The sequence below is a fragment of the Falco biarmicus genome, chromosome Z (genome assembly GCF_023638135.1).
Source record: "Falco biarmicus isolate bFalBia1 chromosome Z, bFalBia1.pri, whole genome shotgun sequence".
In the NCBI taxonomy this organism is placed as follows: domain Eukaryota; kingdom Metazoa; phylum Chordata; class Aves; order Falconiformes; family Falconidae; genus Falco; species Falco biarmicus.
The window spans coordinates 27,897,287-27,914,151 of record NC_079311.1 but is presented as its reverse complement, the minus strand read 5'-3'; the positions used below and the strand labels follow the sequence as shown (position 1 = coordinate 27,914,151).

The following is a 16,865-nucleotide window of genomic DNA, read 5'->3' as shown; positions in this document are numbered from 1 at the left end:
TTGTCCAAGATGGTTAAGATACAAACCAAAAGTAGGCAGGTCACAACTCACTGTGGTCACATTTGCTATGCCAAGGGTGCAAGTGGTTCCTCCCCAAGCACAGCATACTGCTTGCACTGTCTCAGGTTTCCTGTTGGGGTTTTTTCAGTTTCCATTATTGTTTTCCATGTCATTAGTTTGAAACACCTGTATTTTATTTCAGTGAACCTCCCACATGCAGACGAGGCCCCATTTAGGTGCACTGAAGAGGCAGTAACGCTTGCTTGTTAATAGAGTAGATCAAAATTACCAGGAAACCTGAATGATCAGCATCACCTAGTATGTTAAATGTTTCCTAGCCTTCCCATTCCCGTCACTGTAGCATCCCCTTTCTAGTGTAGCTGTTACAAGTACACAGCACTTGTGTTGCCCCAGAGCTCCCCCAGAAAACAGCCCTGCTGTACTGTCTGCAAATAAGGAACTGACCAGTTGAAGTGAAAAAAAAAAAAAAAATAAAAGGGGGGTGGGGGGATGGGGGGTCTCTGGTTTTCTTTTGTACCAAAAAAAGCAGAAAGAAAACTTGCAGACAGTGCCTTTACCTTCCGATTGTATCTCTGACACCAGTTTTTGGTTTTGCACACGCTATATATATACATGCATATTGCATGCGTGCACACACACAGTGTATCTAACAATATAACAAATCCATCCTAGCAGAAGGTGTCCCTTATGTCACTTTACAGTCAATAATCAGTTGAAGAAACAAAGGTATATACAGAGGAGGGGCTGGCTTAAAGAGCCTGGGCCTCTGTTAAGGATTAGCATAGGAACAATTTAGGCTGCCACATCATTATCATGACATAAATCTCCAGTGCCCTCAGCACAAAGCACCCAAACAACATTATTGTCTTGAAACTACTACTTCTGGGGAAAAAATGCTGTATGACCAGTTTGCTAATTACTGGGGGACAAAAATTAAAAATAAAACCACTGTTCATGATACTGATTGTCGTATTTACATGTGGGGTTTTTTTCTGCTGTCACTACTGTGACAGGATTTCCTAGCTTTTTTTTTTTTTTAACAAGACCAATGTCTTTCACCAAGCCCACTTTCTTTACTTCCTTGACAGCATCAGACTGATGACTAAAGAGTCAGGTGTCCTCAGGAGACAGCACAGCTTGGGGGTAAGAGCAGCCAACAGAAAGATGGGCTGTTTGTCAATGCCAACACAAAGCTTGTTAATCTCCAAGTGCTCCACGCAGCTGGTATAGAGGAGGATCCTGTTAAGCCAGCACTCCCAACTGCCTCCCTGTGCCCTCTTTCTGGAAGTGTTGTTACAGAAAAAGTAGATACACAGGACTGGATTTTCAGAAGACATAAAATACTTTCTCAGTCAATATTAACTAGTTGCACATCCTTATCACCAATCTGGGTGAGGGGATCAAGTGCACCCTCAGTAAATTTGCAGGCAAGTGAGGCAAGAGTGTTGATCTGCCTGAGGGCAGGAGGCTCTGCAGAGGGACCTGGGCAGGCTGGACCGATGGGCACAGGCCAGTTGTATGAGGTTCAGCAGGGCTCAGTGCCGGGTCCTGCCCTTGGGTCACACCAGCCCCACGCAGCGCTACAGGCTGGGGCAGAGCGGCTGGAAAGGGCCTGGTGGGAAAGGGCCTGGGGGTGCTGGGTGACGGCCGGCTGGGCAGGAGCCAGCAGTGTGCCCAGGGGGCCCAGGCGGCCAGCAGCACCCTGGCCTGTGTCAGAAATAGCGTCCTCAGCAGGGCTAGGAGTGATCACACACACACCACACACACACACACCCCCCCATACGCAGCACTGGTGAGGCTGTACCTGAAATTCTGTGTTCAGTTTTGGGCCCCTCACTTCAAGAGGGACCTGGAGGTGCTGGTGCGTGTCCAGAGACAGGCAAAGAAAAGAAGGTGGTGAAGTGTCTGGAGCACAAGTCTTATGAGGAGCAGCTGAGGGAATGGGGTTGTTTACCCTGGAGAAAAGGAGACTGGGCGCGGGGTGGGGTGGGAAGTGGGCTTAATACTTTCTACAGCAACCTGAAAGGAGGCTGTAGGCAGGCAGGCGTCAGTCTCTTCTCCCAGACAAGAAGCAATAGGACAAGAGGAAACTGCCTCGAGCTGTATCAGGGGAGGTTTAGATTGGTATTAGAAAAAATTTCTTCACTGAAGGGTGTCAATCATTGGAAGAGGCTGCCCTGGGAGGTGGTAGAATCACCATCCCTGGAGGTATTTGAAGAACACGTGGATGCAGTATCCAAGTACACCGTTTACTGGTGGACTTGGCAGTCCTGGGTTAACAGTTGAACTTGATGATCTTGAGGTTAGTCTTTTCCAACCTACATGATTCTGTGAGCATTTCTCATTTGAATTTTAACATAGAATCCTGTCATGGTGCTGAGCTCTCTTCTTGCACAGCTGACATACTATACATGAGGTATGAATTTCTGTATGAGTTACCTCATAAACCTTGAGGACCACATCTTATTACCTCAGGTTAACTGAAAACTCTTAATAAATAGTACTTTCCTCCACCCGTGTTACAAGTCAGAAGCAGAGGGGGAATGCACATGTTCAGAGAGTGAGACAAGCAACTCTTCCAAAGTATCAGACAGAAGTTGCTGAATTACTAAATTCAGTTTTCTGCTAGTTTTCTTCCTCTTTGTGTCAGTCCCCCATAAAAAGAACTGACTTGCACTCATCAGTTCTCCACATGAAGTAATTCCTGTTCAGGTGACTTTGCAATACAGTCTTCTCAGCAGGAAGTCCAGACCAGTAATAAATCACTCAGGAATTCAGAAAGTAAGTAATACCAGTGCTTCACCTTTCCTACACCACTGCCAGTGGAAATCTCCAAACCTGTACTGATTCTGGAAAGATGTAACCATAAGGGAAACCATATATTTGTCAAGAAAACACAAATGAATACTCTTAAGATTTTGACATGCCTGAGAAATCGACACTGCTCACCCTAGCAGAGTTTTGGTGAGCGGGGAGTAGCTGAAGGCCTCATTGTTTCATGTGCAGAACACTACACGTACTCAATTTTGGCAGCATTACTGTTTTGTGAGATCTTAGAGCTGTGGGTTAGATATAAATTAAAAGCTGTAAAAGTCTGAGTCTGCAACTTCTCAGAAAGAATAGGAAACTGTTATACAACAGGAAAAGGACATGAGGTTCCCTACAGCAGACGCAAAATCCACGTCAAATTGCTTAGATTATATTCATTCCACAGTACTTCTGCACATGAAGGAGTCATCTAAGGATTAATGAAAAGATCATTACAGTGAAGTAATGCATTGTGTCCTGAGAGGATAACAGTAAGGTGCGGCCACACTGCCATTCTATCAACAAAATCTGAAATTCCAGTGTACAATGTGAAAATGTGCTTTTACTAGGTTGTACTCATACTTTTGGTCACCAAGTGAGCGCTTCTCAAGGCCCACATAAATTAATCAGCAGACACCTACAACATCCTTGCAAGTCATACAATAGTAGAACATGTGCATTTACTAGGTTTTGCCTAAGTTTTTGGTAACAGAGCAATTCTTTCTTAAAGCCCATACAAATTAACCAGTGGAAACCTACTCTTACATTCATAAAGTAGTAAAGTGGATTTGGCTAAGGAAGTTGGAGCTAATTACATATTTTTTTCAGTCTGCCACAGAAGTTCCCCACTGTTTAGCAATGCAGTGTGACATAGGGCTACACTTAAGTATCCTCCATCTTGGTCTGAAGTGTCCAACAAGGTGAAGACCATTGCTCTGACTTTGCAGTGTTCGATTCAATGCAATGATCCTCTGTCAGCTCAGAATGATGTTTACCATCTGTTGATTCTTGGTCTTTGCAGGCTGCAGGTAGCATTTGTATAGCAGGCATGACATCTCTTGTGTAGGCATTTATTTCGCCTTCAGCAACGGTCTCTTGTTGACTTGGATTATAGGATCTTTCAGATAAGCCAATATAGTCATGGTCAACAACTACTGCACCTTGTAAAAAGTACCGATTGTCTGTAAAAGAAAAGCAGCCATTAAACCAGATCCTTCAAGCCATACTGTGTGAGGTATTAACTTACTTTTGAAAACATTTTCCATATGAGAACAAGAATGTTTGAGTGCCATCAGTGTGATAATGTGAATTTCCTAATTTCACTGAGTACCAAATGTTTGGCTGCATCTCATTATATCCACAAAATAATGCCTGCGATACTCCACATTCAGAGTTTTTCTTTGCTAGGTCAATGACCAGCTTTACATCTGTCATAGCCACCTACTGAACTAGTACCACCTTAACTGAATGGACACACAGATTCTTGCATTTTGTACACTCCAAGAGAAGTGTGGCTACTCCAAGCTTTTGCTGGGAAGTCTTACAAATGCCTGTTGTGTTGCATTAAGTAGTAGAAAAAAGAAATAAAAAAAGTTTATAGAATTTAAAGACAGTAATGGTGATTGCTACTGTATAGTACTATTGAGCTTTTCTTCGATCCGATATATGGTTACAGTGTTTGTATTTTACAAATGAATTCAAGTAAAATGAAAACAGTCTGACCAGACAAGTTAGAAGTGTACTTGTCAACATGGCATTAATATTTGATGATCAGGTTAGTGTGAGCAAGAAGATGGGCCCTAAGACACTAGTGTGAAATTAAGCGTTCTGTTAAATCAGAAGAGCCATTCAACAATTACGTATCTCTGCATGGGGGGCTACAAATTCCTTTGCAAGACGTAGGTTCAAAGTGGGATCTTTGTGGGAGTTACTGCGGAGGTGAAACTACTTTTCTTGTCATGTTTCTGAAGAGATCTGTCCTAAATCACCTATTTACACTCATGCATCCTTTCTGCACTGGGCCCAAAGGCATTCCCTTGAGTTTAATATTTAAACCAGACTACACTCAAACAAGGAAAACAGAACAGTGCATACATACACTTACCTGTCTGAACCAACGAGTGTCCTGGAAACTCTGGCTGGCTGTAAAGACAGCCAGGAAGCAAGCAATCCAGGTACACCCAGACTGCAAATATGCGATGCCTGTACCTAGGGCTCTGTCAGTGCACTGACTCAGGATTTATCTTTAGACCAAGAGTGACCAAGGTTAGGGAAAAATACGTTGCTTCCGATTGCCCATTCTTACCTGTAGAAGATTTTACCCTCACAAAAGAAAAAGTGAGTACTGCATTTTCAGACTTTCCACTTTAAAACTCCCAAACTCACACATCTGAAGTGCGATACAGACAAGATAACACCTCAGATTTTCAGAGTAAGGTAAGCAAAACACTTAGTAATACAAAGTTGGTAGGCAAGGCCACAAATATCCTCACCTAAGATGTACTTTTTCCACATTTATTCCACAGAGAACACTGAAAATGCTTTGCTCCCACCCAAGGTTATGGCACCAGTCTGGTGGGAGAGCCACCAGACTTAACACCACAGCAGCTGCCAATAAAAAAAGTCCACCCCTGCTAATAAAGAGAAGTCCTTTGCTACAAGGATTTCATCCATACGTTTATGGATGAAAAAGATGTCATTCACTGCCCGGTTTCACTGCTCTTACCCAATTGAAAAAATATGCTTTCTTGATTGCTGTTAGGCTGTTTGATAAAGGCTGGTAATTATTTTGGCAAAGCCTGGTCTACTTCTCTAAGCAATGTAAATATGTATTAATATCAGCCTGTAATTTTAAGATTCATAAGCACTCATAATCCATTGATTTTTTTGCCTGTATCAGTCGCTTCCTGGGAAAGGGAAGAAACTGTTTATGTACTGTTTCTGCAGCAAACACAACTACACTTAACTTCTTGTATTGTAACATAATTTAGCAAAGTCATTGTAATAGCTGGAGATTCTCTGCATGCTTGACATGCATGTGACTTGCTGCTTATGGATCAGCAATTTAAAGAGGAACTGGAAGCCACACAGTGATTGACAGAAAGAGAGATGTGACATGGAATCAGTATGTTGGTTATAAAATCTGTAACTAACAACTGGCATAAATATCAGCTTCTCACACAGAATTCCAGACTTAGTTTCAGCTTTGCAAATCCCTTAGTTTTAAGGGGTGATGGAAGGAATTACCACCTCAATGCAGTTAATGCAGTTTCAAGAACCAAATCTTAACCACACATGCAAATAGGGTGGGAATCATTTTACTTTTCAAGAACCCTGAACCAAAAAGCAGCCTGTTTTGTAACAGAAGTCTTCTAAAAACAGAGTATTCATTTCCCTCAAAATGTCTGTGGTGACTCAAAGTCAGCAGCAACAGAAAAGAAACAGCTGCCACTGTTCGATTAACCCAGCAGCACTGCAAAAGGACACACTGAGTGTTTAAGAGCAAGACTGGTGGTTGATTACCCAAGTCTTTGGGAATTTCTAGTCCTACGGCAGAGCATGACAATTTATTTGCTCTGGTAAGAGAAACACATTTACTACTTCAATAGCAGTTTTATTTTAAAATAAGCTCTCCAAACAAATCTGTTTGGAAAGTCATTTTTTCTGTTTTAAGGCTTAGAGGGCACTTTTGCCGTTGTACCATCTGCACCAGTCAGACTAAGTAAAAAAAAAAAGTCAGGTTTCCACTGCACAAGCAAAATAAATGTGAATCCTGTCTACATCAAAACAGAAACAGTCAGAAAGTGCTCTTTGAAGTTCAGCCTGATCATACTTCTAGCATGTTTTCACCAGCCAGCACGAACAGGGCCAAACCACAGATTAGAAGCAATTTTAAAACAGACTTAAAGCATGATTCATTAGCTGTGTTCCATGCTCCACATAGGTATGAAGCCACTCACATGCACTGTTCTCCTCACTGAAAACTGCAGTTATTACAACTCAGTGTTAATTTATTTCATGCTGGTAAATCAGTATTCTTTCACTCTGATAATCTAACCTAACACCAAGACATACCAAAAAGTAAAAAAAAAAACCCACAAACTTTGTAGAGTATATATATTAGGTTTTTATATATATATATATATATTAAAAATACACACACATACCTTTTTCACTGGACCCTCTTACATATGGCTTAAGGTGAGACATCTTGATGGGTCTTTTCAACCTGGATCCTGTGACATCTCTTAATATTGCACAGCCATTATCTGTGATATATTCTATAATACAAGGACCAACCCATTCTGACTGGAAACGACCATCTTTCCACCAGTTTTTTCTTCGCCTGAGGACTTCATGACCAACTTTAAGTCGAAGGGTACTTAATTGCTTTGGCTTCCTTTTGACAGTGATTTTGTTTCTAATATTTTGCTCACCTGAAGTGTTTTTCTCCACCTGCAGAAAGATACACATAAATTACATTTTCCTTTTCCAAAAGTGATTATATATTTTTGTAACACTGCTTAATAATGCAGAAGCATAACAAAGTGGTTTCAGATGTGTGTAATTCGTAATATGTAGGGCTGGAGAGTTCTAAAGGAATTTATTTTGTCTTCGTAAATCAATAGTCCATAGGCAATGGATTTCAGCTTCTGTAGATACGCAGCCCTCTAAGTCAGATATGAATCTTTGGCAATAGGTCTCTTAAGGTTACTCCCTCCAAATACATACAGGAATTGTTACACTGGAATCCAGGGATCATAGGCAAAGAAAAAAAAAAAAAAAGCAACTGAAACCCCAAGATCCCCACAAACCCCTACATTGCTTTAAAAGGCTAGTTATACTTTACATTTCAAGCCTTTCCATCATTTTCTATCTTCAGTCTTACTAGTAAAATCTGAATATGTAACATTTACCTGGCAATCTGAGGTTTTTTGTTCTTCCAGTGCTTGACTAGCTTTTTTAGTTGCTTCAAATATTTTGGCAAACATACTGTATTCTCCTTCCACACATATATTCATTGGCTCAACAACATATGGGTTGCGATTAAACATTTGGAAATATGGGGTGTTTTGATGTGGCTCCTGTTTAAATGTGGAGCAAAAAGCAAGGAATTTAGCATACAGCTTTGCAGATATTTTGGGGAACTTCAGTCAGAACAGGAAGAACCTTCACATACCAAATTTGTCAAATTGAAAGCATAGGCAATAGCAGACAAATGTTCATCCCAGTCATTTGGATGGTTGGTGCAGTATTTGTTAATAAAAGCTTTGATTGTCTTACACGTTCTTTCATTTGCATCATCTGTCTGAGGATAAGACAACACAATTTGTTTCATTCCAAACAGTGCAAACAGCTCTTCATTTATCTTCAAAATAAAAAGAACACAATTACTAAAGGTTCCCTTCTTCTGTACACACAGTTTAAGTAAACAAACTCAGTTTTCTATCCTTTTTGTTGCTATGATGGTGATAGAAGTCTTACATACATATTTCCACCAAACATTCGAGGGTTGAGAGTGAGAGCTAAAGGAACCAGTAGAGCTTAGGAGCCAGTAACTGATGGTTTCTAACCACATTTCTCCCACTAATTCAATCTGTCATTTCCTCCATATCAGTTTTATGATTCCATCATCTCTGAGAGGATCAAAGTGTGAAGAGCTCTTCATAATCACTATAGGCCAATGTCAAAACTACCCTTCATTATCTGCTGTACTGGACAATATGGATGAATGAAATATGGCATTCTGGAGTGTGAAAGTGTGTCAGTTCAACTGACTGACAAAACCTGCACTATGACTGCCAGAAAATCATTTTGCTTTGTTCTTTAGCCAAAGAATAAAACCCTGGTAAATATTGCATAATGTTATAACTGCAAGTAACTGGTTTATAATTTTCTGTATGTGCTAACTTCTATATTTTTTTAATTAAAATATTTACAGTCTTTTCCAAGAATGGTCTGAAATTCAAATTTAATACAGAGGAAATTTATTTTTTTTCTTGGGGGCGGGGCGGGGGGGAGTGTGGCAATAAAAGAAGCCAGTCATGTAAATACATACCTGATAAACAAGCTCCTTCCCTTGATCAATAGGCATTTTTTGAGGTGGCCCATATAAGTAAAACACATTTATGATTGCCTTTGCAATTTCAGCTGCTGAAGTGTCGTGCAGCGGCAAGATAACAGTCCATCTTGTAAACAAGTCTGTCATAATTATGATGTAGTTGTGGCTTCTGTTGGTAACATTAAAAGGTCCCATTAGATCTATAGTGACAGCTGTCCATGGGTCCTCTGCTTTGATAGGGTCTATTTTGGATGGTGTGGTGGTTGTATTCTTTGTCACTTGGCAATGCTGGCAAGCATACACCTAGTGCAAAAATCAGGGAGGATGCTATCAATAAAAAGCGATGGTGAAGGTTTAAGACAATCAGCAGGAACATAAATCTCCACTATTCCTCTAAGTTAGGTCAGACTAGGCAATGCAAAACAAATTCATTTTATCATCTTACTTATTTTTTACCCTTAGATTTTTCAGCCTCAGCACAAAACCAAACCAAAACCAAACAGCAGTGAAGGCCGGGAGAAGAACTTGTGCAGAAATTCATAGCTGAACTCTCCCATCCTGAAAGCACAGTGTGCTCTTTCAAGTCCACAGTACAAATTTTAATACCCACTTCCACCTATAAATACTAAAGGAAGTATGAAGCAGCCAGTCTTAATCACTCCCCTTTTGGTTCTACTGTGTACGCTGTTGCTGAAAAACACTGGTAACATATGTAACATTACATGCATAATACAAGTCACAGGCCTCTTTGTCCAAGTCTGAACTGAAAGCAAAGATGCACTTTCAGTTCATGTTACAGTTGCACATAAATATTCAGGTGATGCAGCAAGCCAATAACAACAGTAATTTGGCTGTAAGGGACATTTACATACAGTTTCTTCAGGGATCCCATCCAAGTATCTTTGGGTGAAGGAGGAGAAGGAACTTTCCTAAGCAGTGATTTGTTTTAACTATATACCTAATTGCATGGCAGAGGCACCATTTTTCATAATCTTATCTGCCAGCAGCCACTCTGGCTACATCACCTTAGGATGGCACAATGCATTCTAACAAAGATACATAAGAGGCCTTGCAAAAGAAACCTCTTCTCAAAGACTGTATGTGCCCTGTGTATTTAAAGGCAGTATGGCTCCTCAACACTGGGTAACATCCAGCAATATGCAAGCCATGTGGTCAGCAGTAGAAAAAAAAAAAAAAGAAACACTGTGCTTTGCCAAGACGACCATTTACTGTTTAATTGTAAACTTATGCTTCCTCATCATGAAGCAGTACAGGTGCTTGCTGTATCAAAGCCATATTATCACAAAACGCTTGTAAGACTACATTAAAAAAGTATCCTGTAGCTATGAGACCATACCCACTGCTTGACATCATTTGTTACAGAGGTCCAGTAGTAATTAGATTCCACTAAAGTCAGCGTTCTTGATATGCCATGATGACTGCCAGCAGCATTCTTGTGGCACTTCTCAAGTACCTTTTTCTTCTCTTCATCTGAAACAATTACCAGGCGCATTTGTTTCCCGTCTTTTCCAACATAGAACAATTCATTTTCTGAAAGAAGAAAAGTACCAGCAAATTACATGCAAGTGCTCTGTCTTTTGCTTAGTTTACCAAACTACTGGGCATAATTTAGTACAGAATTTTTAAATCAACTTCAATTCACTTCTGTGTAAATGTGGCTTTTTGTTTACAAGTAATTTCTTCTTCCAAAAAGCCAATTGTTTACCTGTGTTTGTTAATCTGGACATGAGGCATTACAAGGGCAAGTCAGAATGCAAACATTTCCACAGCAAGTTTGACTGAAACACAAGCTAATGCAGAGGGTGGGAAGGGGAAGTAGGACCTGTTTATGAGACTTCCAGTCTGTCTGCCAGCAACCTGACACCGTGATTTGCAGCTTTAACTCCTCCTTGCCTTCTCTCTACACAAACTTGACAGATAGGATTGAGACAGCACAGCACCCTAAAAAGGCTCATACACCTCCTCATAGGGATGAAATAAAGCTGGGAAGGGCTGGGAGGCTCTAGGGTGACAGATGGCTTGCACTTCTGCCCAGTCACACACAGCACCCTCCAGACCAGACCAACCATTCCTTGTCTACAGCTGCAGATCTGGATTTCCCTTTCTTTAGTCCTTTGAATTATGGATTGCAATGGCTACGTACTTCCACAGTATCTAGAACAAGTTCTGGGTTTTAGTTAGATATATAAATCCCTCCTGGAATGGACTAAGGCAGACTGAATTTCTGTAAACATCCTATTACACATTAACAAGGGTTAAGTAGAGTGTCTGTGTCATAGAGAATGTATATTAAAATCACCGTATGCTGCAAAGCAAGATCCTACTTCCTTTTTTTTATTTCATCAGCAAATGTTCACCTAAAAAACTATTTTCAGAGTAGTTTGAAGTAACATTTTTACCTTTGAAAACAAATTTTTTGGCTGCTCTCCTGATTCCACTTCTTTCACTTGATAATGTTGTGGGATGATACTCCCCTGTTTGCTTGTAGTAGGCAATCTGCTTCAGGTGGAGCCCACCATTTTTTCCACTACGGACCATTGCTACACTGAACAAAATGCACAGATTCATTAGATGGAGCAACTGTCACATGAGCACATCTTCAGTTGTTACTGATTCCTTTGTAGTTCAGAGGTACCCTGATAATGTAGCATCTAAGATGTTACACCAGCCAGTGCGCTGCTCTTGCTATGCCCTTGTTACCAGCTTTAGCAGTAAGAAATACTGCATAAGACACTAATTTTGTTCTATGCAAAGTTTTGGTTGTTTTTTGCCAACCTCTATTTTATTCTTCCAAACAGCGGATACTTCAACTATATTCACTGGACAAGAGGGGAAAATGAGAGCAAAGAAAAAGAAGTTGCAATTCTCATTCTTAAACATTTTGACAGCTCTTCAGTGCAAGTGCGCTGGAAACTAGATGTGTCCAAAGAGCCACCCTAGTTGGAAAAAAGCACATAGGTAAATAGGAAAAAACAACTCCCTCAAGGAAACTGACAGAAATTTATTTTGTTCATTACTTCATCTGACAATTAGATTCTGACCTCCCAAACCAGACTGCATAAAAGGTAACATTTCTTTCCCTCACACTGGCTACTTCCCTGATCTTATTAATACACTAAAGTGGCATTAGTAAAATGTGTCATTGGTACAAGAAGAAATTGGGTCTAGGAAAAACAGCATCAAAATAATTCACAAATAATGACAAGCAAATACACTCACAGACAGAAATATTCATGCAGGCACTATGTGATTTCAGTCACTTCCACCCCCCACCCCCAATCTGTTCCAGTAGCAATGAAGATTTGTATGGAACAGCAGTTGATCCTGCTTTAATTGATGTCTACAAAAGCAGGATCAGGCTTGGGGCCTGCCATGTCATAATTTCTTAATTTACGCTGGTTACCCACAGTATTAAGCAAATTTCTTCCTCATCCTGACAGTTCCCAAGACTAGACACTGTGATAACGCATAGCCTGCTAGAAAGAGTAATCAGTTTGTCTGCCATATTTGCTAAGCAGCATATAATTATGGGAAAGCGACAGTATCCAGTCACTCTGGAATCCATACTATATCATTATATGGTGATATTATTTGAAAGCCAAATGTGTAAGTCAGGATGTTTATTTTGTCAATTTACAGATTCTCACCTACCTTTAATATACCAGGGGTGGAAAAGAGGTAAAGAGCTCTAAAGAATAACTATGTCTGCTTTTATCCACTCCATTCCTGCCAGAAAATAAAATACTCTACATGATTTATAGAATATCTATATATATATGATATTCTACATCATACAACTGGGCTAAACATTGCAGTGTTATCAACGTCAAACGCATGCCAGGAATTTCCCATTCAAACAGTGATAAGACCACCACTCCACTGAATACTTCATTTTGCACAACCTAGAGCCAGGTTTCAGTAACAGCCAAGTCTCTTTGTCATCAGCGTTAATGTTTCAAAGCAAAATTCTCACACCTCAGAGAACTAGCAGAGATAAAACTTTTCACTGCTGCAATCCTGCCTGTGAGGAAACATGGTGTTTTAGAACAGGAAAGGAGTACAGCCAGAACAGAGTACTGTTTTAGTGATCTTGGCTGGCACAGCAGTTTCATGTAAATTTACATCTGACAATACAAGCCACAGCAACTCACTGAGCTGGTAAATTGGATAACTAACAGCCACAAAGAAGGTGAGGCTACCATGATAAAATCTGTGTTTCTGTTGTTTTAAATAAGTCATTAGCATTTCTGACAGTAAAAGAATACTCATGAAGAGCAACTAAAATATCCTATCTGCCAGAGGCATGCATTCAAGCTTCATTCAGGGTTCTCCTGAAAGCCAGTCCTGCAGTTAGCTAAGCATCACTAAGTCAGAACTAGCCAGGTATGATTTATTATTTAACTGCTAGGATGACGGACCATTTTGGCTTGATGCAGACTTTCACACATGGCAAGAAAATATGTTCCAGAACAATATCTATTCTTCCAGTACTTTTTGTTTATGAAATTCTTGCCCAAGACAGTGAATATTCTCCATGCAGTACACTGTTATCGACTCTAACAAAATTAAGCTGCACAGCAGTAAGATGCATCTGAGCAGGACCACAGCTTACATGTCAGCTAAACAGAAATTCTATCATACATATGCCAATGAAGAAATAATGCATTGCATAGTATCCACACATATTTAATGTATTTAGTAGGATCCTGATCCAACAAACTAAGTTAAGTGCTCTCAATAGTCTGCTGGATGACTGCATAAGAGGACAGCAGTACCTAAGTTTCCTTCCTTGATATTTAGTTTCCTGTGTCCCTACTCACTTTCCCCCCCAGTATCTAATTTACTTCATTTGGCCTAATCTTAAAAAAAAAGCACCTGAAAATAATAAATTATAAGATCTTCTGGTTCTGTTATTTAGAATAAATCATATTACTTTGGATAATTCATATGCTATCTTTATCAATAGTCATAATACATCCGGTAGTCCATAAAACCCAAAGACTTTTACAATCAGTAATAAATACCTTTGAAGCTGGAAAAAAATACACTGCTTTACAGTCAAGGAAAGTATTTCAGCAAAGAGAATGAAACTTCCATATAACCAGGGCTCCTTCTGCACTCGTGTCTTGGCCAAAACAGTTGCACCTGCTAAACCTTAAACATTTTACTCTCCAGTGCCTGTTTTTCCCACACAAAGCTCACTGCAAAACTGCTTTTTCAGTCCAGCTTTCGAGTACTTCCCTTGCCTCCATCTGCAATCCCTATCAGGAACGGGAATTCCCCGTGGAGCCCTGAAGCCTAACCAAAGTGCTTCCAGCAACCTGTAAGTAAGACTGACACGTTTGCCTACATCCTTCCCTGGCTTTCGCAAGCCTGAGCCACGTTTGACAGCGCCCCCCGCCACACCAGAACACCCTCACTTCTGAGGTGCCTCCGCGCCCGACACCCCCGGACGGGCCGCGGGCACCACGGCGCCAGGCACAGGCCTGGGTCGGGACAGCAGCTGTGCCGCAGCCAAGTGCTGCCTTCGAGGCACGGGCAAGTAAATCGACCCACGGCCCCAGCCCACCACGGCGCAAACACTCCTTTATCGTTTGCTGCGGCCGCCACACGGGGCCAGGAGCGGGAGCAGGCGCAGCCTCCGCCGGGCTGGCGGGGCGGCGGGGCGGGGGCAGCAGGGCCCAGAGGGCAGGTACGCTGAGCCAAGGGTTTATCGCCCTAGGCAGCGCCGGCCGTACCTCCCAGAAGCGTCTCCTCCAGGGCAGGAGTCCCGCCCGCCCTCAGCATGCACCGGCGCGGCGCCGCCACCGCGCCAAAGACCCCAGTCCCGCTCCCGCCCGACGCCAAGCCCGCCACCCCCGGCCCGCGCAGGGCACGCTGGGAGCGGTAGTCCCGAGTCGCCGCTGCCCAGCGCGCAGGCCTCACGCATGCGAGGAGCGACGTCGACGCGATCTTTTTCCTTCTCCCCTCCCCGCCGCCGATCCCCACCACCTGCTCTCGGCTCCGCGGCGAGGTCGTGGGCACGTCGGGCGCCGCGGCGAGCTGCCGAGGCCCTGGGCACGCACCTACTCCAGCAGAGGTATCGGCGCGGCCTGTCTCAAGGGGCGCGGCCCGCTTAACACCACCTCTCCCGGGCCCGGCAACCAGAACGGCGGCCCTTGCGCCCCGAGACTTATGTGGCGCCCCCGGAAGTGGAGGCAGGCGCGGGGGGGTGCGGGTGGGGGCGGGCCGCCGCGAGGGGCGGGGCGGCTCGCGCGGTGGCGGGCGGCGGTGGCGGCACCTTAATGGTCCGGGGGGGCGCGGGCGGCACCAGGCGCAGGTGAGGCGGCTTCTCCCCGGTGCTGCTCGCGGCGCTCCCTCCTTCCCCTCCGCCATTCCCCGCCACCCCGGGGATGCGGGGAGCGTCAGCTGGATCGACGACGGGGGGCGGTGGCGGGCGGCAGTGGGGCAGGTCGTCCCCTCGGGCTGCGGCCTGGGGGCCGGCAGTGGTGGCCGCTGCCCCGCTCCCCCCTCCCGCCGTGAGGAGCCGGCGCCCGGTCCCGCCCTGGCGCGGCGGCTGCCCCGGTAGCGGGCCGGAGGGGCGGTGCCCGGGGCCAGCCGCGCTGAGGGTTGTTGCCCGGGCTCCCCGGGGCTGTATCGGCCTCGCCTCGGGGCTCGGCGGCTCCGGCGGCAGCGGGAGGTGCCGTGAGGAGCGGAGCCGGGTCAGCGGGCAGCTTACTGCTGTGGTGGGCAGCTGGCCGGGTCCGCCCCCCTTACCTGAGCGCAGCACGGGCAGCACCCTCCTGTGCTCTTTGTCTTCCGCGCAGACCTAAGTCGTGCTGTTCGGTAAGCTGCGATCATCAGTAAAACGTGGTGGCTATGGCCAATAAGCGTATCGAGTGTTTTGTCTGGTTTTGTGGTCTGTTCTGGTTTTAGTAGCAGCTTTGCTGAAAAGGCAGGAATGTGAGTTTGCAGCGCGGTGTGCTGTCGGAAGGCAGGCGAAGCTTTTTGGTATAAAGAAGTACATGGGGTGAAAGGCAGCATTCCTAAACGGGGTGGGGTGCTGGTGGTGTGATGTCTCTTAAACCGCTGGATTTGGGGCACTGTTAATATCCCCAAAACCGATGATAAATTCGGTGCAAAATTCCTTGGGGCAAGGGAGGTTGCTTTCTGCATTGTAATCAAGCTGGGAAAGAAAGTAACTTACATACAGTACTCAGATAATAACCAGTCAGGTGCTTAGGTAGGAGAGGTGTATAGATAGAGCAGCCTTCTGGTTTTTTGGCGCTTTTGTTGTTGCCTTGTAGTAGTTGATTTTGTAGTTACCTGCTCTCCTCAGAAGAAAGAAGACTAGGGGAGATCGGTATCACAACCACAGTGAAATATGTGGTTTCCTTTCTCATCCAAACCACTTCTATCTGGTGCCCTAAGCTGAAAAGCTACTCTTTGCAGTTGTTTGTTATAGTAATTTTGCATTATGTTGCATCTTTCTAAGTGTTCTTTCCCTTAATCTAAGCTGTGCCATTTCCATCATTTCTGCATCCCTTCTGCTTCATTTTTCTACTCTAGTGGCAAGCCAAACTTTTTTTTTTCTTCACCTGGGGTATCAAATTTCAAATAGAATCTTGTTTTGGTGAACAAGTTTTGATTCAACCAATAACAAAACTACTGCTTATGTAGAACTGGTTTTGGCATAAGGATTTGACTGATGTAGTGTGCCTCTTTTATGGTTCAGTATGTGAGAAATACAAATTTTTGTATTGGTTGGCTTGTCTTGGTTGTCTGATTGTTCTGCGAAATAGATTTTCATCCTTCTGGCATTTGTGGTTAGAACAGATCAGGCCTCCAGAGGCTGAGCCAAATGAACTTTAGTTCAGAATTATTTTGCAGAAAGGTTCTCATCTCTACAAAGCTGAAGTAACAATTCTTTGGGAGAATATGGAAAAGCTGTTTTGACATCTCTGAGGGGGATCTC

General features: G+C 43.3%; 1 protein-coding gene across 17 annotated transcripts; it reads right to left on the bottom strand.

Moving 5' to 3' along the window:
* Positions 1 to 2,256: 2,256 nt before the first annotated feature.
* Positions 2,257 to 15,404, bottom strand: GIN1 (gypsy retrotransposon integrase 1). 17 transcript variants are annotated; one of them, XM_056325683.1, is made up of 9 exons: positions 14,903 to 15,105; positions 12,563 to 12,637; positions 11,311 to 11,456; positions 10,248 to 10,441; positions 8,888 to 9,193; positions 8,009 to 8,197; positions 7,746 to 7,913; positions 6,996 to 7,284; positions 2,257 to 4,010 (listed from the first exon to the last, which is right to left on the bottom strand). In XM_056325683.1, exons 3-9 carry the CDS (start codon positions 11,447 to 11,449, stop codon positions 3,712 to 3,714), a joined length of 1,584 nt encoding a protein of 527 aa, XP_056181658.1. In that variant the 5' UTR covers positions 11,450 to 11,456; positions 12,563 to 12,637; positions 14,903 to 15,105; the 3' UTR covers positions 2,257 to 3,711. The 17 variants fall into 17 exon arrangements, with proteins under 17 accessions (XP_056181658.1, XP_056181660.1, XP_056181663.1 ...); XM_056325685.1 differs by having other exon boundaries at positions 11,311 to 11,451; XM_056325688.1 differs by having other exon boundaries at positions 14,977 to 15,101.
* Between the last annotated feature and the right edge of the window lie 1,461 nt (positions 15,405 to 16,865).

What these genes read in the sequence shown, in the direction of transcription:
- GIN1 (XM_056325677.1), bottom strand. Translation starts at nt 14,840, where the DNA reads ATGCGTGAGGCCTGCGCGCTGGGCAGCGGCGACTCGGGACTACCGCTC. An exon ending in CTTTCAATTTGACAAATTTG is followed by an intron (nt 7,914 to 8,008) that starts GTATGTGAAGGT and finishes ACATTTAAACAG; the next exon opens with GAGCCACATCAAAACACCCC. An exon ending in AAGAGGGTCCAGTGAAAAAG is followed by an intron (nt 4,011 to 6,995) that starts GTATGTGTGTGT and finishes TTTCTTTTACAG; the next exon opens with ACAATCGGTACTTTTTACAA.